The sequence below is a fragment of the Staurois parvus genome, unplaced genomic scaffold (genome assembly GCF_062004578.1).
Source record: "Staurois parvus isolate SC_StPar_1 unplaced genomic scaffold, SC_StPar_1.0 ptg000439l, whole genome shotgun sequence".
Taxonomy (NCBI): domain Eukaryota; kingdom Metazoa; phylum Chordata; class Amphibia; order Anura; family Ranidae; genus Staurois; species Staurois parvus.
In genome coordinates, this window is record NW_028318235.1 from 7528692 (window position 1) to 7549640 (window position 20949).

At 42.2% G+C, this 20949-nt stretch overlaps 1 protein-coding gene across 3 annotated transcripts in view; it reads right to left on the reverse strand.

Annotated features, from left to right (window-relative positions):
* ELL (elongation factor for RNA polymerase II) overlaps nt 1-20949 on the reverse strand; it is a 156448-nt gene that overhangs the window by 24248 nt on the left and 111251 nt on the right. For all 3 annotated transcript variants that reach the window (XM_089687910.1, XM_089687909.1, XM_089687911.1), the window contains one exon: nt 12333-12765. In XM_089687910.1, the coding sequence (XP_089544036.1) occupies nt 12333-12765 (433 nt within the window). The remainder of the gene's footprint in view (nt 1-12332; nt 12766-20949) is intronic.

Here is a 20949-nt window from a genome sequence, read left to right on the forward strand (position 1 = left end):
TACCTCTGGCTGAGGAATCAAGAGATCATGTCATCCAGGCCCGCATGGAAGGCTGGGCCCACGCAACCTCCACCCAAGAAACAAAGGCCTTGAGAACTGCCAACAGTGGGTGTAATGAGACAGAAGACCCTTAGTAACCCACCACCTTCAAGAGGGGAAGCTTGAGCTTCAGACTCCACAGGGAAACCAGGCAATGCTAAGGGAAGCCCACACCAAGAAGATGTATGCAAAAAATACCTCTAAATGGCCACAACAGAAGGGGGGCTTGGGAGTACCTCAGGAGGATTTGCCACTGACCAAGAACCTGGCTGCAGAAGAAGAGCACTGTGAGTTGTCCACACGGTTCAGAGGCTGAATGAAAAGCACACCAGTCAGTCCAAAGACAGCACTAGCAGAAAAAACAGGCCTGGAAGGGAGGGCAACCTCGCAGAGCTGATAACCCCATGGAGTATCCGCACCCTGCACAGCGCCCCAGGGAAGGAGACATCTACTCATCAATCCACAGAGGTTGCGGGTAATACTCCCAAGACAGATCCGTCTTTCATCAAGGTGGGGGGGCGATCTCCAGGGTAGCGCTGACACGACCAGGCACACTGGATGTCTGTACGTGCCCGGGAAGACTTTTACCTATGCAGCCCTATCTTGGACCAGGGCGGCCAGCAAGTTAAAGATCTGAATACACTTGATGGCCAGGATGGGGTGACTACTGAGTATAGATTATCCAAGCCTGTCACCCAATCCAGCTGTTGAGTGAAGATCTCCATAAGGAAAATTCCAGGATAAAAAGGTGGTGGTGGGGGGGGGGGGGGGGGGGGGGGGTTTGTAGACTGTAGTGTGTTACCAATTGTTTTTTTGGTGACTGTGGTCCCAGCTGCCTGGAGATCATTGACAAGATCCTCACGTTTAGTTCTGGGATGATTCCCCACTGTTCTCATGATTGACACTCCACGAGGTGAGAACTTGCATGGTGCACCAGACCTAGGGAGACTGACAGTTTTGTGTTTCTTCCATTGGCGAATGATTGCACCAACTGTTGTCCCCTTCTCACCAAGCTGCTTGGAGATAGTTTGGTAGCCCAGTCCAGCCTTGTGTAGGTCTACAATCTTGTCGCTGACATCCTTGGACAGCACTTTAGTCTTTGCCATGGTGGAGAGTTTGGAATCTGATTGTTTGATTGCTCCTGTGGACAGGTGTCTTTTATACAGGTTACAAAATGAGATTAGCAGCACTCCATTTAAAAGACTGCTTCTAGTCTCAGCTTGTTACCTGTATGAAAGACACCTGGTAGCCAGAAATCCTGCTGAATGATAGCAGATCAAATACTTATTTCCCTCATGAACATGCAAATCAGTGCATACATTTGTTAGACATGCATTTCTTTTGAATTTTTTGTTGCTATTCTGTCTCTGTGTTACAATACACCTGCCATTCGATTTTTAGACTGATCATTTCTTTGTGAGTGGGCAAACATTTAAAATCAGCAGGGGATCAAATACTTATTTCCTTCACTGTAAGCTTAATAACGGAATGAAATGCCAAGCTGCAGTTTCTAAAGCAAACAAAATACTCTTGTATTAAAAGAGGTATAGATTCCAGAGATATAGTACCCCTGTACAAATCATTATAAGACCTATGTGGAATATGCAGTTCAATTTTGGGCACCAATTAACATTGGAGAACTGGAGAAATTACAGAGCAGGGCAACCAAACTGATAAGAGGCACAGAGGAGCTCAGCTATGAGGAAAGATTAGAGGAACTGAATTTATTCTGTCTTGAGAAGGAGATTAAAAGGGCGATATGCTCACACGGATTTCTTTAATTTTCTACCTTATATGTGCAATTGATAGCCCCTGTGTGGGTGTGATTTGTTGCTCCTGGGTTGTTATTAAATAAAAACAATTGAAATACAAAAAAGGGCGATATGCTCAACCTTTATAAATACATCAGTGGTTCATATAGTGAACTCTGTAGAGTTATTCACCCTGAGGTCATCACAGTGGACAAGGGTGCACTCTTTACATCTGGAGGAAAAGAAATGTAATCTCCAAACACAGAAAGGTTTCTTCACAGTGAGAGCTGTGAAAATGTGGAATAGACTCCCTCAAGAGTTGGTTCTGGCCAGCTCAGTGGATTGCTTTAAAAAAGGCCTGGATTATTTCTTGGATACACAGAATATAACTGAATGCTAACATTTATAGGTCAAGTTGATCCAGGGAATATCTGATTGCCTTTTGGGGGATCAGGAAATAATTCATTCCCCTGCAGGAGCAAATTGGATCATGCTTTGCTGGTTTTTTTGCCTTCCTCTGGATCAACTGTGGGTATAGGGTTTTAACTTTTTTTTTGGTTTAACTGGATGGACTTATCTTTTTTTAGCCAGACTAACCATGTAACTATGTACACAGCACAGCGAGTCAAATTCCTGGGTCCACCCACTGCAGAAACGTGATTACATCTCCGCTGCCTTTATAAAAAAAACTACAGTTGGGACTGGACTTGTGACCAGGATATGTGGGGGACAGAGGGCTTTTCACTGAAAAAGGCACCTGGATTTCTGACACTCAGGACTGTGCACTGTAAGACCAACAAATTATTTAAAAAAAAAAAAAAAAAGTAAAGAAGCACCTGTTCACATATATTATAAGACTTCTGCCCAGAGTTTAGATTTAAAGTATAATTTGAAAGTTTAGCTTTACTCATACATTTGCTTGCTTCTGAACATCAATTTAGATTTGTTTTTCAAGGTAACATTGTAGAGAAATTACACTCCCCGACTGCTTTATTAACCATTTCCATACCGTGCACTTTTACCCCCTTCATGCCCAGGCCATTTTTCAGGTTTCAGCGCTGTCACACTTTGAATGACAATTGCGCGGTCATACAACATTGTACCCAAATAAAATTTTATTTTCTTCACACAACTAGAGCTTTCTTTTGGTGGTATTTAATCACCACTGGGGTTTTTATTTGCTAAACTTTTGAAAGAAAAAAAAAAAAAAAAAAAAAACATTTTCTTTGTTTCTGTTATAAAAGTTTACAAATAAATAATTGTTCTTCATAAATTTAGGCCGAGATGTATTCTGCTACATGTCTTTGGTGAAAATAACCCAAATTAGGATGTATTTTGTAGTTTTTAGGAAAGTTATAGAGTTCACAAACTATGGTATATATCTGAATATTGATCAATCCTGAAGTACTGACAGCCAATCTAATTTCTTGAGGTCCAAGAATAACAGAACAGTAAAGATAGCCTCCAAATGACCCCTTTTTGCAAAGTAGACAGTCCGACGTACTTCATAAGAGGAATGGCGAGTTTTTTGAAGTTGTATTTTTTTTGTCAGAATTTTTCGGAAAATTAAAAAAAATGAAAAAAAATATTTTCACTATTTTTTTTTTTAACATACTGTCACCAGTGCAGTGTCATAACTGGCATGGCGGTGATCGGGGACACCGACTGGTGACAGTATGAAAAAAAAAAAAATTGTTTTAATTTTTATTATTTTTAATTTATTAAATTTTTTCTTTTAAGATTTTTTTTCATATATCTCTATGACCGAAGTAGTACAATGTTACCATAGTAACATTGTACTACTTTGGGGAAGTGATCAGTATTTTTTTTTTCTTTTTTTTTTTACACAAATTTGCTTATAGCAAAGAATTACTTTGCTATAAGCAAGCATTTACCTGAATGACAGATTCATTCAGGGCTTTTTTTTTTGAGCTTAGCTGTGATTTGGCCACGGCTAATCACATGACACAGCTGGGCTGTGATTGGCCCAGCTTGGGATCGCTGGCACAGCATATATCGGCCCCTTATACCATTTGATGTGGGGCTGTGGAAGGGGTAGTGGGATGTTGCACAAGACCATGAAAGAGGTGAGCACCAACAGTGGAGAATGACTTCACCCTAAGGAGACAGAACTTACAAGAGGCTATAATCCCAGCTTCATCAACACAGGTGGGAAAAATATAACAACCTGAAAAAGAAGTTCAACAACATGATATGGTCCAGATATGGTATAACACTGGGATAAACCGCAGAAAAAACAATTCCAAAAAGGAACCTCAGGAAAATCCCAAGTCGGTAGAGAAAAACACCAGCTGGTAAATACAGGAATGCTCAAGCATTACACACCCCCAACACTTAGTAATCAGGGAAAAACAAGTTCCATACTAAGAAGGGGATTGCCTAGCCTGGGTGTCGGAAACCCGCGGCTCTTTTTCACCTTGGCTGCGGCTCCGGAGCACACTGCCCACCAGGTGACAGGCAATAGGGCAGCAATGGGCAAACTACGGCCCGGAGGACCTTTTAATCCGGCCCGCGGAGCTAGGCTCCCGCTAGGCTCCTCTCACAGTCCGCCCTGAAGACCGGTGTAGCATGAAAATCTGTCTATGAGGATCTGTCCCCCTCGACGTATCTGCGCATGTGCCGGAGATCGCCGATCGGCTGCTAATGCCTGAAACTGGCACATGTGCAGATACGTCGAGGGGGACAGATCCTCATAGGAGACAGATTTTCATGCTACACCGGAACGGCGCGGGAACGCGGCGAGAGGAACGCGTGGAGCAAAGGTAAGTGAATTGACACAGGGGGGACTTGGGGACTTAATATGGGGGATGAATTACTATATGGGGGATGAATTTTCAGTTTTAAAAATGTGGCTCTCAAAATAAAATTTCAATCGTGGTTTTGGCGAGATTTGGCTCAGTTGAAAAAAAAGGTTGCCCACCACTGACCTAAGGCTATGATTGTGATTATGACGATACACTGTGGCCCCGATTAACCCTTTGCTTACTGGGCCCTTAAACCCCCTTCATGACCAGAGCGCTTTTTGCAATATATGCAGTGTCGGATTTGTTTTAAATGTTGCAATGGTTTTGCGGCTCCCAGTCTTTTTTTCCCTCTCGGAAACGGGTCCAAGTGGCTCTTTATGTCTTAAAGGTTGCAGACCCCTGGCCTAGCCAGACAACCAATCTCACCAACAAGATAATCAAAGAATGTGAGAATCATCACAGCATAAGAAGGGTTGTGAAGTGACCCCTGAAACCGGTAGAGAACTCAGGGGTACAATCCCACAAAGTAAGCCAGGCTGAAGGGGAAAATATGCCATCCACTAAGCACCTGTAGGGATCTTCGGGTCCGACAGAAAAACTTCACAAGACCTACCTAACCTTGAGCACAGAACATGGTTCTATGCAATCTTCTGACCTGTCCCAGTCCAACAAAGCGTCTGCAGCCATGGAATGAGGAGCAGGAAACCTAGCTACACTGCCAAGCACATTTACCTAAATAAGTTAAGCCATCAGGGAGAATTCTCCACAAGGCTGCAGAGCAGCCACAGGAGGACCTATGTCCAGACAATCAGGTCACAGCAAAGTCCCCCTGACACCTTATTCCCCAACTGGAGTGTACCTGCACAAGGGTCTTGCGCCTGTTGACAGTCCAGGCGGGTACAAAACCCTCCAACGATTGAATCTGCTTGCCATGCAGAAAATGAAGAGCACCTAGGTGCGTGAACCTTTCCATATGGTGCAGAGACTACCAGATGAGGAGTTATAGATTCCAACACATTGTCCTTACAGTAGCACTCAGTCATTCAACAGAAGTCAGGAAAGGACTCCCAACTCTTCCTCAAAAAAGGTGCGGCAATGTCTTGGCGAGAATGGAAGTATGGAAGGGAGAATGGTCTGTGCCCTGTACTGAAAGATCTGGAATATATAGGCAAGTCAAAATGCATTATTTTAAATTGTACAGTACACAAGCAGAGTATGTCCCCCTATTAATGAATGAGAAGCATGGGCAACAACTAAGCAAACAGAAACTGACAACAGGCCCAACAAGGGTCAGATCCACTTTCAGATTTCTGCTGGAAGAACCTTGTAGCTGAAAGCTGCATCAACACAAGACTGGATGTCAACCTGGTAAAACTTTGAAAAGGTATGAACAGAGACCCATGCTATAGCCTTACAAAGCTACAAGCCTATAGAGGATTGGTGCCAGAATGCTCAGGAAACACCCATCGACCTGCTGGTGTAGGCAAGTTAAAAATGGAGTTTTGTCCTTCCAGAGTGTAAGCTTTGGCGATGAGCTGATAGAAGCTGTTGCTTTGAGGTAGACACTGATGGCGCAGACTACATCCATGCAAGAAAGAGCAATTTATTTTTGGAGCAGCGGACAAAAGGTGAAAGACTGATATCTTCGGAAGAAAAGATAGTCTTCAGCGAAGGAATACCTTGTAAGGAACCATTCCTAATTCTTCACAAAGACGAGAGCGGACAGTTCAGAGACATGTCTGAAAAGAGAAGATAAACAAAACAGCCACTTTGCAGGTGAGATCATCCAAGGGGATATCCCTGAGGGGTTCAAAAGAGTGGTTTCTGCAGTGCAGCGAGAACAAATTTGAGGTCCCAAGGAAGCAAGGGGTGCTGTAAGTGGGGGCCATATTAGAGATATAGCCTGAAAAAAAGGATTTTGACAAGGGAAAGAGGGCAGAGATATCTGAAAAAGAATGAAGGCAAAATAATTGTCCCTTCAAAGTGCTTAAGGTCAAATTCTGGTCAAGTCCAAAATGTAGGAAGGCCAGAATGCCAGGCAAGAGTAATCTCTGAGAATTATGTGCCTGTGTTCACCAGTGTTAATTTTGTTGATGAAAATATTTTCTGTAGGCAGCATGTTTCAGTGAAAACAAATAAATCAAAATAAAACTAATATAAAGCTTTAATTCAGATGACTAAAATACGACTAAAACTAAAATGGCATTTTAGACAAAAGACTGACTAAAATTAAAATTTGACGTAAAAATTAACCGTGGTTAAAAAGCAGTATTTTTGTTTAGAAAACTTGTTTTTTTTATTTATAAAGAAGTTACTGGATACTGGTTTTCCTTATTAACAGAGAACTGGTAAAGTTTTTATAATCAGGTAATATGTACAATGGCATTACAGCCAATAGAGTTTAAAATATATAAAAAAAAATGAAACACTGTAAAGTTGCACCTTTTTTTCAAACAACATTGGTTTGTTTATGATACAGAATAGTCGACTACAATGTACTGGTGATTTTAGTCGACTAAATCCAGAGTGACATTTTGATCAAAGACTGATTAAAACTAAATCGAATTTTGACATAATTAACAGTGAGGCAAAAAATCTCTGAGCATGATCACAGATCTTTCTGAGCTTTCCTTACTTTTAGCAAGATAGGAATGAAAGACCACATGTTAAACTAGTACCAGAAGCCGAATGGAATACCATTAGACAGCAGGTCTGGCCTGTTAGGAAGAGGCTAAGGGTTGTCTCCTAGTAGACAGAGTATGTCTGTGCACTGTTTCTCCAGGGCCAGTTTGGAGCAATTAGAATCCCTTACTTGGTTTTGTGGAGCAAATTCATGGAGTAGATTTCAAACTTGGATGAGCCAGAACTGAGACCAGGGGATTATCAAGACTTCCAATGCCAGTGCTAGAGGATCCTTGTTCCGAACCACAAAACAGAGGTAGTGTTATTGAATCTGGAGGGCAGGATATTTACGTCTAGGGTCCCCCACATATCAGGTTGATGTTAGGGTGAAGAACCCATTCACCATGGTCCAGGCGGTGATGGCTGGGGTAATCAGCCCTTCCAGTTGTCCACTCCTGGCATGTGGACAGCAGAGACCCCTGGGACATCAAGTGTCCACGAGATGACATGATGGCTTGCTCCTTTTAAAGGCTGCATTACTCCTTGTGCCCCTCTAGATGGTTGATATAGGCCACAGTCCGATTGCACCCTGACTTGAGTGTCCTTGCAGAAGTGGGGTCCAGTGTTTAGGAGGCATCCCTATTTCTCCGATCATCAGGATGTTGATGTAGAAGCTTGGCTTCCACCAATTACCATGTTCCCTGGACAGTGACAGGCTGGAATTGTTCTCCACAGCCTGAAGGACTGGAGATCTATCACTTTCCAGTTAAAAGAAAAGGACTTTCCCATTGTTCAAGGATAACTACACCTTTGAGAACCTTCCAGTTCCCACTGCTGCAACCGCTGCCCAATTCCAATTCCTCCCCACTCCCTGTGACAGCAGTACAGGAAGAAGTTTCCCATACAAGCTGTCACTTTAAAAACTGCAATGCCGTGTGGGGATCTGCCCACATGGCCGAGCCATTCATTCAGAGAGTTCTGTGAATGAACTACAAGTCCTGACAGCCTTTGTGGCTGTTAGCTGGTAGTTCTCAAAGAACTACCACGGCACTGTGGAGCACCGTTGGCAGTTGGCCGATTCTTCCGGTCAGTATATCTGCTTGTCCGTACATCCTGTACTGTCAAGCAGATCTACTGACAGGTCTGCAGGAGACCTGCATGACACCAGTGATCTGCTGATCGCTAGTACAATGCTTTACATGCTCCAGCAATAATAATAAATGCACTTTTTTTACCTGCAAAAAAATGTACATTTATTATTTTTTGCCAAAAGGTGAACCTATGCTTCAAGGTTAGGCTGAAAATCCAAGCAGCTATGGAATTCCTTGCTTGGTTGGAGAGAAATATGGACAGGTCAATAAGATTCTGTGCAGAAGAGGTCTTGAATGAAACTGGGAGAGTGGAACAGTCTCAAAAGGAGGATAGAAGGCTTAGAAATTTCATGGAGAATCTCACTGAGATATATCTCTGACCTCACTTCACAAGCATGAGCACGGAGTGCAAGCATTTTGGTTTTTTTGGAAGGAAAACCCTTGCTTCGGATGTGTCCAAGAACCCAAGTATACCAGGCAAAGAGAAGACTGGAGAGCAAATTTTTGGAAGCTGATCCACCATCCAAAAAACCTGGAGTATCTGAATTGTTCTGTGAATGTATGAAGATGACTGGAGGGAGTCGTCGTCCTTCAGGAGAAGATAGTCTAGATAATGTGACCTAGGAGCCCTGAGGAGGGTAAGAAGAGATCCTTGGTGAGAGCTTTGTGAATATTCTGGGAGCAGAGGCTAAGCCAAAAGGCAGTGCAATTAACTAAAAACAGTCTCACTGCAAAAGTGCAGAAAATGCTGATGAAGTGGATAAATGGGAATATACAGTACCGGTACTCTGGTTTTCTCCCACACTCCAAAGACATGCTGGTAGGTTAATTGGAGCCTGTCTAAATTGGCCCTAGTATGTGCATGTGTGAATGTAAGTTGGAGACATTAGATTGTACATGCCCCTTGAGGTTTAGGGACTGATGTAAATGTACAGAATGTATGTAAAAGTGCTGCGTAAACTTACAGCACTATACAAGTACCTGAAATAAATAAAATGGCAACTTAGATTTCTACAGATGTCAGGTATGCCCCTTCTTTCAAAGGGGCAATAGAGCCATCCTTGCAGATTTCATGAGAAGGTGTCCAAATCTCCTAAGACATTACCAAAACACTGAGGCATGTTAAGAGCAGCAGGGGCCATCCTCCTGTTTGCAGCATTTTAAGCTGACTGTATCTGAATTCCTGTGATTCTCAATCGATACCAAAATGCTCTTTGACTGGAGAGACTAGAGGCTTTGACCATGTGTAATGGTGGTTCTGTTTTTAATCTTATTCTTTCCCATTCTAACCCAGGGTTCTTATTTTATTGTACAGCTTGCCTATGGCAATCATAAAAAGGTCCATCATTCTGCTTATAAGGTACTCAATTTAAAAACTGCTCCACCAGTACAAAAATGCTTGCTGAAAGTAGGCAAAACGGTTTGCCCCAATACATTTTTTTGTCATGTATGGACACTGGATATACTTATTTTAAAGCAGACATTCTTCATAGTTCTCAAAACCTATCATAGTTCTAGCCACTCAAAAGGTAATTGCACGCTGGACAATCATATACATGTTAGCAGACTCTAAGCTGTAGGTATTCAAAGATATTAATACCTATAGAAAACTGTACACAGTCGTAAACTGATGACATCCCATGGACACTCCTGAGACCTTAATGGAGGAAAAAGGCATAACCCCTCTACACAGTCTCAGAGAAACATGCACAGCTGGAGCTGTCAATCACCTTCTGTGGGCTGGAGGGAACATGGCATCACCCCAAGAATCTTTAGTGTCAGTATAACATCTCAGAAGTGACCCTTGCAGATAGAGGAGAGAGCTGGCAGAAATCTTACTAGGTGCTTTGGACTGAGGCTCATACACACTATAGAGAAAAATGCTTTGTTCATTTATCCATTTTCAAGGTTTACAACCATTTTAAAGCGGATCATAAGTATTATGGTCCCTCTCTCCCTCCAATTTTTTACTTTAGTTTTTGTCCTAGGTCTATATAGAACTTGCATTAAAACAACCTTTTCTCAGGACTTTTTCATAGGAAAAAAAAAAAGTTAGCTAGCCTCAAGACTGAGAGACTGGCCTATGGTGGACCATTTTAAAACATCCATCCCACATACCTCTATTATTCATTATTTCCCCTAACTGCTTTCATACCACCTAAAAATCAAATTAGTTTCCCATTCTATAAATCTTTCAAGAAATGCATGATCTGAAAATGTTGTTTCCTAGAGATCTCTAGCTCAAATAGACTGAATTAGTGACCCACAACAAAACGTGCAGCAAGTCAAGTCAACAATCCTGATTTACTTCCTTCTGCATTTTCAAAAAGGTGGTCAGCAATAGCCGCATATATATTTCTGGAATCACAGGTTTCCTTAACCCCTAGGCGCCGGCGCCTCCCGGCCTTTTAAGGGTTGCAGAAGCCGGGAGGCAGGGTGGGACTTTCGGGTCATGTGACCGCCGTGATTCGCTGTCACGGAGGTCAGATGATCGGGAAAGGTCCCGATGGAAAGAGATCAGGACCTTTCCATGAGTACCGAATGTGTGTGCTGGGAGAACGCAGGGCGCGCGCTCTCAGCGCGTTTTTTTTTTTTTTTTTTTTACAGAACTCAAATGTGCGGCTGCTCAGCATCTAGGCCCAGACGCCAGGAGGCCACACATTTGTGTTCAGCCGGCGCCAAGAGGTTAAAGTAGAACTAGAGGGCAAAACTATTTTTTCCCATTTTGGATAGAGTAATGGAGGGTCATAACCCCTGTTCGTTGATTTTTTGCCATCTGTGCCCCATTGGGGAGAATTTCCTTGACTTCCTGCCCCATAGCCAAAACAAATGCAAATGAAAGTGTTACTAAACCCACAACAGTACAATCAGTCTGTATATGCAGTAAAGCATGCTTGTTATACTCACAGTGGAACCTAAGGGGTTAATCCCTTCCATTGTGTAAAAATGCTGCTTGATCCTGATTTCTCTAATCCTCCCCTTCTTCCAGTGCCCTCCTCTTATCTCCTGATAAGACATATGTGGAGACACTCTAGCAATACACACTGAACTGAGCATGTGCAGTTTTTTTTCCCCTTCTTTTTGGGAGAGTGCATGTGATCAGCGCAGGGCCAATCAGCACTGTCCAGACAGAGATCAGGAGTTCTGCATCCTCCTAGAGCAGAATAAAAACTCCTCTGAAAAAGCGTTAACATGTGCTCTGCTGGACACTGATAGAAGTCACAAGACTGCTCTAACTGATGATTAGAAAAGGAATCTAGCAGTTTGTATTTACTAAAATAATTGCACTTACATGTTCTGTGGGAGACCAGATATAGTGAATGCACGTTCCTGGGTTTAGTAACACTTTAAGGGATTCTCTTGGTGACCCCCAGATCATCCGAAGATTTCCTCTCTTTTACTTTTCTGGAGACAACCCCAAATTTGGGATTCTTTTACTTTCACTTTCAACGAGAATGGTAAACAGTACAAATAGAGAGGGTGAATCAACCTAACTGGGACACAGACCGCAATAAAAACTGACAGTTGTTCTAATCCATCTCAACCCTATCCAAAACTAAGGGGTGGGTTCACACCATAGAAATGCATGCTTATCTGTGATGCGTTGCATTCCCCCCCATCCCCCACTTTTTTTCTTCACCTTAAGGACATGTGCGTACTGACCAAACTGGTGTGAACTATGCCATCGGAAACCATATAACCTACATACATTTGTGATGCAGAAAAAAAAAAAAAAAAAAAAAATCACTGGACTGCATGTGGTGTGAATCAGCCCTAAAAACTGTTTGCATTTTAGCTTACTTTGATACTACCCAGAATGAAGCACTTAACATTAAATATACTGCTTTTGCTTTAAAAAAAAAAGCAAAAATGACTTGGCAAAATGTAAACACCAATTCCCCAGCATAAATTATTTCTTGGGTCCCAATTGTTAGTCCTATGAGGTGTTCAGTGATATCATGATAGCAACATTCATTTTAACCATGTTCTAATGAAGAACCCACTCCCAGAGCAATGGTTATTTAAAAACTCATTCAATATCCAATATAGATAACAGCACTTACCCAGAACATCTTGAAGAGTGTCGCTGATTTTTCCAGAGCTACAGTTTTTTTCCTTGGTTCGGTCTCGCTCTTTGTGCTTTTTAGACTTCTTTTTAGGCTTTCCATGTGTGGGATTACAGTTTTGTTTGGCCACAGTGGAACAGTCTGTCTGTGGTGCATGACCAAGCCTCTCAGAGGCATCTAGGCTTTCACAGTCTTTTTGTTGTGTGTCAGTGCTGGAGTCTAAAAGAGGGTCATGAGACTGTTGTATCTGAGAGCTGGAGATCACCGACTCCAATGCTGGAGGCTGCGTAGGGGGAGCTGGTGAATCTCTTCCATTGGAGGAATTTAACTTTCCATTGAAAGTAGGTTGTGAACGGTGTGCAAAGTGCGATATACGGACTTTCTTGGGAACTGAAGGGTCAATAGGCTCTGGATTTTGAGAGGGTCGTTTCTGTGAAGATGAACAAAAATAACTGAAAATATAATGTGTATTTAATTTCCAAAGTACACATGCAGGGCTGCTTTTACATTGCAAAAAAAGGAATAAGCAAAATATTTAAAGGGTAACCATGTCCACAAAATTGCAGCGTCTAAAAACGTTGCAATTTGTTTTTTGGAGTCAGATTATATCAAATCTTTTGTAGAAAACTTGCTTTTTTTGTCTTTATTATGAATAAATACCCTCTTGCTAAGCAGCAGATGTGCTGTACAGACATACATATCATCATGAGGTTTTGCCATTTAAGTGTTGCTAAAGTAAATTATTTGCCCCTTTGCCTATAAGTAGGCCACACCAACAGTCACTAATATGCTTACATATGAATTTAAAGGTCAGTTGCTTTTACCTGTTTTTTGTTTTTACAATTTTCTACTTTGGTCATGTGATTGCATTTCCTAGAGACACTGAGACCGGGGAATGGGCAGCTAAGTCACAGAGCGTCCCATATCCTGTGACATAGCTTTAACTATCACACTCCCTTCTCCTTCCATACATTTCAAAGCAGAGTGCAGTCAGTCAAGCATCTGATCCACCTAGGGGTGTGCAGCATACATCTGACTAACACTGCACTTTGCTCTGAATGGCCCAGAAGGGAGGGCATGTAAATAGCATGAATGACATGTGCCGCACTGTGTTTTAGCTCCACCACCAACTTGGACCATGCTGCAGGGATGAAAATGGTGATCGCCTGACCAAGGAAATAAAGTAAAAAAGTTATGGCCGATCGAGATAGGGGTGTGTGTATATGCACGTGTATATAGATTATACACACACCAGCCAATTTATTAGGTACACCTGTTTAATTGCTTGGTAAAACAAACTGCTAATCAGCCAATCACATGGCAGTAAGTCAATACTTTCTAGACTTGGTGAAGATGGCCTGAAGTTCAAACAGAGCATCAGAATGGGGAAGAAAGGGGATTTAAGTGACTTTGAACATGGCATGGTTGTTGGTGCTAGACGGGCTAGTCTTAGTATTTCAAAAACTACTTATCTACTGGGATTTACACACACAACCAGAGAAAATATCCAGTGAGCAGCAGTTGTGTGGACAAAAATGCCTTGTTGATGTCAGAGGAGAATGGGCAGACTGGTTCGAGATGATAGAACAGTAACTCAAATAACCATTCGTTACAACCAATGCAGAATACCATCTCTGAACACACATGTTGAACCTTGAAGTAAATGGGATACAGCAGCAGAAGACCATACCGGGTGCCACTTCTGTCAGCCAAAAACAGTTGCCTGGTCTTATAAGTCTCGATTTCCCTAGAGATGGTTGTGCGTGAAAATCCCAGTAGATCAGCAGTTTTTTTTTTTTTTTAAATACACAGAGCAGCCCCTCTGGTACCAACAACCATGCCACATTCAAAGTCACTTAAATACGCTTTTCCCTATTCTGATGCTCAGTTTGAACTTTGGCAAGTCATCTTCACCATGTCTAGATGCCCAAATGCATTGAGCTGCTGATTAGCAATTGAACACACACACACACACACACACACACACACACACACACACACACACACACACACACACACACACACACACACACACACACACACACACACACACACACATAAAGTATTCAGACCCCCTTCACTTTTTCAATTTTGTTGCAGCCTGATACAACAGTTTATGAGGTACTGAATGTAGATTAATGAGAGTTAAAGTGAAAAGAGAATTTTAGAAAGGTCTGAAATTATTTAAAAGAAAAAACTGAAATATCACATGTACTTAAGAATTCAGACCCTTTATTTTTGGGTATGATATGACAAGCTTTGCACACTTGGATTGGGGGAATTTCTGCCATTCTTCTTTGCAAATCCTCGCAAGCTCAGATTAGACAGGGACTGTTATTGGACAGCCATTTGCAGGTCTCTCCAGAGATGTTCAATAGAGTTCAGTTCAGGGCTCTGGCTGGGCTACTCTAGGACATTCACAGAGTTGTCCCTAAGCCACTCCTGTGTTGTCTTGGCTGTGTGCATAGAATCGCTGCCATGTTGGAAGGGGAACATTTGGCCCAGTCTGAGGTCCTGAGAGTTGTGGAATGGGTTTCCTGTACTTTGCTCCATTCAGCTTTCTCTCAACCCTTACCAGTCTCCCAGTTCTTGCTGCTGGAAAACACCCCACAGCTGATACTGCTGCCACCATACTTCACTGTTGGGATGGTATTGGGCAGGTGATGAGCAATGCTGGTTTCTTCCAGATATAACTTAGAACTGAGGCTAAACAGTTCAATCTTGGTTTCATCAGACCAGATAATCTTGTCCCTCACAGTTTGGAGTTTGAGAAAAAGCAACTGAAGGAGGCTCAAACACGCTTTCATGTGTTTTGCATACGGAGGGCTGCATTGATGGCTGTCCTTCTGGAACTTTGTTCCATCTCCACACAGGATCTCTGGAGCTCAGAGTGACCATCGGGTTCTTGGTCACCTCTCTTACTAAGGCCCTTCTCCCCCGAATGCTCAGTTTGGCTGGGCTACCAGCTCTTGGAAAAGTCCTGGCTGTGCCAAACTTCTTCCACTTGAGAATTATATAAGCCATTGTGCTCTTTGGAACCTTCAATGCAGCAGAAAAGTTATTTTGCTTTCTCCCAGATCTGTGCTTTGCAATAATCCTGGATCTGAGCTCTGCAGGCAGTTTAATTGACCTTATGGCTTTTGATCTGATACAGTATGCATTGTCAGCTGCGAGGTATTTTATAGAGAGGTGGGTGCCTTTCCAAATCATGTCCAATCAATTTAGTTTACCACAGGTTGACTCCAATCAAGGTGCAAAAACATCTCAACAATGATTAAGAGAAATGGGAGGCACATGAGCTAAATTTCAAGTGTTGTTGCAATGGGGCTAAATACTTCTGACAATGTGATTTCAGTTTTTATTTTTCATACAGTTGAAAATATTTCAAAAAATATGTTTTTACTTTGTCATTATGGGGTACTGAGTGAAAATTAATGAGAAAAACAAAAAAAACCCCCAAAAAAAACTGTAGTATCAGGCTGCAACATAACACAACTGAAAAAACTGAAGGGGGTCTAAATACTTTATGAATGAGGAAGAATACACACACACACACACACACACACACACACACACACACACACACACACACACTCTAACTTGACACCACTGCAGCTATTGCCATGTGAAATTTCAGTGTCCCCATTATCTTATTTTCTATAGATCCACAGTAGCCACATCTGGATGTATGTATGTGAAGCTATGAATATAGCCCAACTAGTAGACATGGATCTATTTGGTTTTCATCATATATCCTACACATTGGATAGCTAGATTGTCCAAAGTTAATATTTCATTGGTAAACATGATACTCATGATATACTGCTTTAACAATGAAGAATCGTCCAGAACAGTACTGAATTTACTATTCTACTGTACTTTGTAAACCAGAGACTGTTCTGCCTTGTAGAAAGCTACCACTGACAAAGAACCGATACCATTTCTAAATAGTTTTCATATACTACAACCAGACACGACAAACATTTTGTTTTGCAAGTGCTTAATCTTCAAAAGAATGTTAGCCTACTTTACTGGAAGCTGATTCATAGTGGAAATCAAATCTTTGACCTGTAATCTTAGGATGATTCATATCCTGTATTTTTAAGTGGTTACTGCATAACGTCACACTACACAATTCATACTGCTTTGGAAACTTTAAGCTTACCCTCAATGTCACAGCCAAGCATAGGCTTGAATAATCCACCTCTACTTTCAGTGAAAATCCTAACTTACACTCTTCCCGCAGACTGTACACATATATGCGGCCGCACAGAAGTGGGTCTTTATCAATGGGGCTGAATATATGTTTATGTTTGTGTGGGAGAGCACTGCACAGTGGGCTCCCAGGAAAGGCCATGTTCTCACCAACAGCCCGAGTCCTGTACTAATAAGTGGGAACCAGGAGGCCCAGTTCCTAACCACACGATAGCCTTCAATTGGCTATCATAGTGATCAGTCACTGTACAACGCACCCTTGTGATTTAACTTTTCTCCTGTTGAATAGAGAAAAATATACTTTGTATATTTTTTTCCTTGTTAAAAGAAAAAGTATAAACAAAAACAAGTATGTGCAAAAATAAAAAAAATAGCTGGTCCTTGTATTTTAGGTAGGATAAAAAAACCCACACAAAATCAAGCGACAATTACCATTTAGCACCAAATGAAAGCCCAGTTTGTCCTGATAAAAACAAGGTGTAAGCCATCTTGACACTAAATAGTTGCAAGGATATGTACAGTTTTACCAACATGTCAAAATGCAAAACCGTATTATTATACAGTATTTATATAGCGCCAAAATGTTTGCTCAGCGCTGTACATTATAGTGGGGTACAGTACATGAGTAAATACAATACATGAGGGGTTCGAGGGCCCTGCTCCTTGGAGCTTACAATCTCGGAGGGAGGGCATAGTGTTACAGGAGCAAATGGCTGTGGGGGATGGAGTGGTAGGCGGAGTGGAGATCGGCTGTTAGGTGAGGGCGGGGTAGGCTTACGGAAGAAATGGGTTTTCAGGGTGCGCCTAAAGGTGACAGTCTGATGGATTGGGATAGTTAGTTCCAGAGAATGAGGGAAGACCTGGAGAAGTCCTGGAGTCGGGCATGGGAGGAGGAGACTAGGGACCTGGAGATTAGGAGGTCTTGTAAGGAGCAAACAGTACGTGTTGGGTAGTAATTGGATATCAGGTCGGTGAGGTAGTTTGGGGCAGTATTATGAATAGCTTTGTACGTCAATGGGAATGACAGAGGGGGGTGGCGGATACGGAGCGGCTGGTAAGGTGGATGAGTCTGGCCGCTGAGTTCAGGATAGACTGAAGCGGGGAGAGTCTGTGATGAGGTAAGCTGGTGAGCGAGTTTCAGTAGTCGAGTCGTGAGATAAGGGAGTGAATGAGTTGTTTGGTAGTGTCTGGGGTTAGGAACGAACGTACTTTGGAGATGTTGCGGAGGTGGAGCCTGCATGAATTTGCCAGCGATTGGACATGGGGCTGGAAGGATAGGTTGGAGTCTAGAGTGACACCTAGAACTTTGGCTTGCAGGGTGGGACTGATGGTGGCGTTATTGGTTGTGATGGAGAGGTTGGGGGGCCACGGGCTGGGGTGAAAACTAGGAGCTCAGTTTTGGAGAGGTTTAATTTGAGGAAGTGGAGTGACATCCAGACTGATATGTCGTTCAGTAGGCAGGTGATTCGGGCAAAGACAGAAGGGGTGAGGCGAGTGGGGTAGAGGTAAATTTGCGTGTCATTGGCGTAGAGGTGGTAGTTGAAGCCGTGGGAGTGTATCAGTTAGCCAAGGGAGGAGGTGTAGATGGAGAAGAGAAGGGGCCAGAGGACAGAGCCTTGGGGGGACCCCAACAGAGAGGGGGAGGTGGCAGCGTTATAGGTAACACTGAAGGAGCGCTGGGATAGATAGGAGAGCCAGGAGAGAGGGGAGTCTCTGATGCCAAGGGAGTATAGTTTTTTGAGGAGGGGGTGGTCAACTGTGTCGAAGGCCGCAGAGAGGTCAAGGAGTAGGAGGATTAAGTAGTGGCCATTAGCTTTGGCGGTTAGCAGGTCTTGGTGAGTTTGAGTAGGGCGGTATTCAGCCATCGTTTTACCCCTGTCATGAAGGAGTTAGGAATAGAAACAGGTAGGAGAGGAATCTACTAAAAAGTTCGGTAAAATCCTTGTAATATACATAGATTACCTAGAGGGGATTGTTTTTTTCTACAATATAAAGTGCAGAGCTAAAAAATTATAAATGTGACATAAAAGTATGAATAAGAATATGAAAAAAAATAATATAAAAAAAGTCCCAATAAAGAAAGTCCCAGTAAAGGTGACTTCAGGTGGCAGTGCACACTGACCAGAGGTGCACGCAATGTGGCAAAGATGGAGTTCAGGATGTAGTCATCAACATGGAAAAGGGTAGATGTATTCCCTTGATCAGAGAAGATCCTCAAACCAAAGCAGCAAAGGATCCACTAAACAGCAAGGAAGAAATCACAGCTCCACCAGAGAAAGCCACCACTCCTCCACTGCACATCAACGGTATCTAGGAGGAGATACTCCCCACAAGGGATCAAGAAAAAATGCCCATAGTGAAGTACAGTTGAAACTGGTTTATTGGGGTAAGACAGGATGCATCCAATAAAATGGCAGTAAATGAAATAGCACACGGCTAGCAAAACATGAAAGCTAGCAATTAAGAAACAAACAGGACTAACCGTCCTGTCAGATGTAGTGGCCGCCGGAGCTCTACAATGCTCCGACGGCGTGACGTCAAGGCGTGCGCAGGCTCCTCCTTACGCGTTACGTGCCAAGCACATCTTCAGAGAAAGAACCGGTGTACGCCACGACGTGCAGATCAGAGCTAAATAGATCAAAAGGCGCATGCGCGATAGCCAGGCGCCATTTTGTCATAGCTCAAAAAGGTCTGCATGTCCATCATAGACTACCAGAGGGACAGCAGACGGTACAACAATTAAAATCAGGCATACATACTCTATGCAAAATGGTCATACATAAAAAGGAAAATGTTAATGAATAATGAAAACTTAAAAAGGAAAAGAAAAAAAAAGGATATAACTAGAACCATGGACAATATCATGATTATTAAGAAAACAAGCCAGATCGAAAGGCGCATGCGCCATGGCAAGGCGCCATTTTGTCATAGCTCAAAACAACAGAGAAACAGAGTCTACATGCTCATAATGAATTAACAGAAGAGCAGAAGACCATACTTCAATTAGGGATTGAGCAAATCTCTCCATACCTAAAATAAGGTCATACATAATGGAGAGTAATGGCATAAAAAATAAAAACTGTAATATATAAATAACCATGAAATTAAAAAGGGGGGGCCAATAAGTACATATATAACGCAGCAATAATTATGTGATAATAACAATCATATTACAAAAATATGATTCAAAAATACAAAGATATCTATTGAAATAAAATTCAATAAAATACACAAAAAAATATATAAAAATAAAAATGAAAAATGTGAAGAAAACGGTTATTTCAGCTATTGTCTATAAAACAATTTACGTCAAGTTCGACGTTAAGGCCCTGTGGGTATAGAGTATCCAATTGACAAATGTATCTAGTTTCTAACTGTGAAACAGCCCGGATTTTATAAGTACCTCTCCAATGTGGAACAATAGTATCAATTCCAGTGAATCTCAAAAGGGAAGGATCTCTCCCATGATGGCGTCTAAAATGTAGTGAGAGAGTGATCTTTAAAGCCCTTTCTAATATTATTTATATGCTCCCTGAGCCGATCACGTAACCTTCTCGTGGTACGGCCCACATACTGCTTGGAGCAGGGACATTCGAGAAGGTAAACTACATGCTTGCTATTACAACATATAAACTTGTCTATATTATATGTGTTGTTATTGGAACTGGAACGGAAAGTAGTGATTTTCCTTTTTCTATTACCATCTACTTTACAAGCTATGCATTTGTTGCACGGGTAGAAACCTTTATAATTAAGAGGTCAACCCCAATCTAGAAATTATAATAGCCCCTATAAATCCAATTATTATGGTGGTCCACCTCCCAAGGGGAACTACCATCCTAATAATAACTATCACCAGCAACCAGGGACTTCAAGGAATTCAGGTCCCCCCAGAACACCTAGTGGGCCTTATCCACCTCCTAATAATGTGGTTCCCCTTATGTCACAGGGACCTCCTAATTATTACCCTCATGTTTCCCAACCTGTGCATTTTTTAGGGACAGGTCAGGGGACAAAAAGAAACAAAGAGGGAAGAGAGGAGGAAGGAGAACTCATGTACACCCCCAAAAAGAGGAAGTTTTAAAAGGTAATGGTATTTTTAATCTCAGTAAAGTTGATCTTACTGCTGATGAGATTAAACTACTCGATAAAGGCCTCAAATTTGCCCCTACAAGACACCTTAATAAATTTGAGGCTTTCATAGATGTCCATAAGTTCTCAAGAAAGTTATCTATTAAAAGATACTTTCTTACTAACCCTATTAGTAAGGAGCCTGCTAAATACAGTTACTCCAATTTGAGCAATGCCTCCACCTTTAATCCACCTCCTCAAGCTAAGTCTGCAGTGGGTCTTTTCCGGGAGCATTGTGGAGCTCCGGCGGCCACTACATCTGACAGGA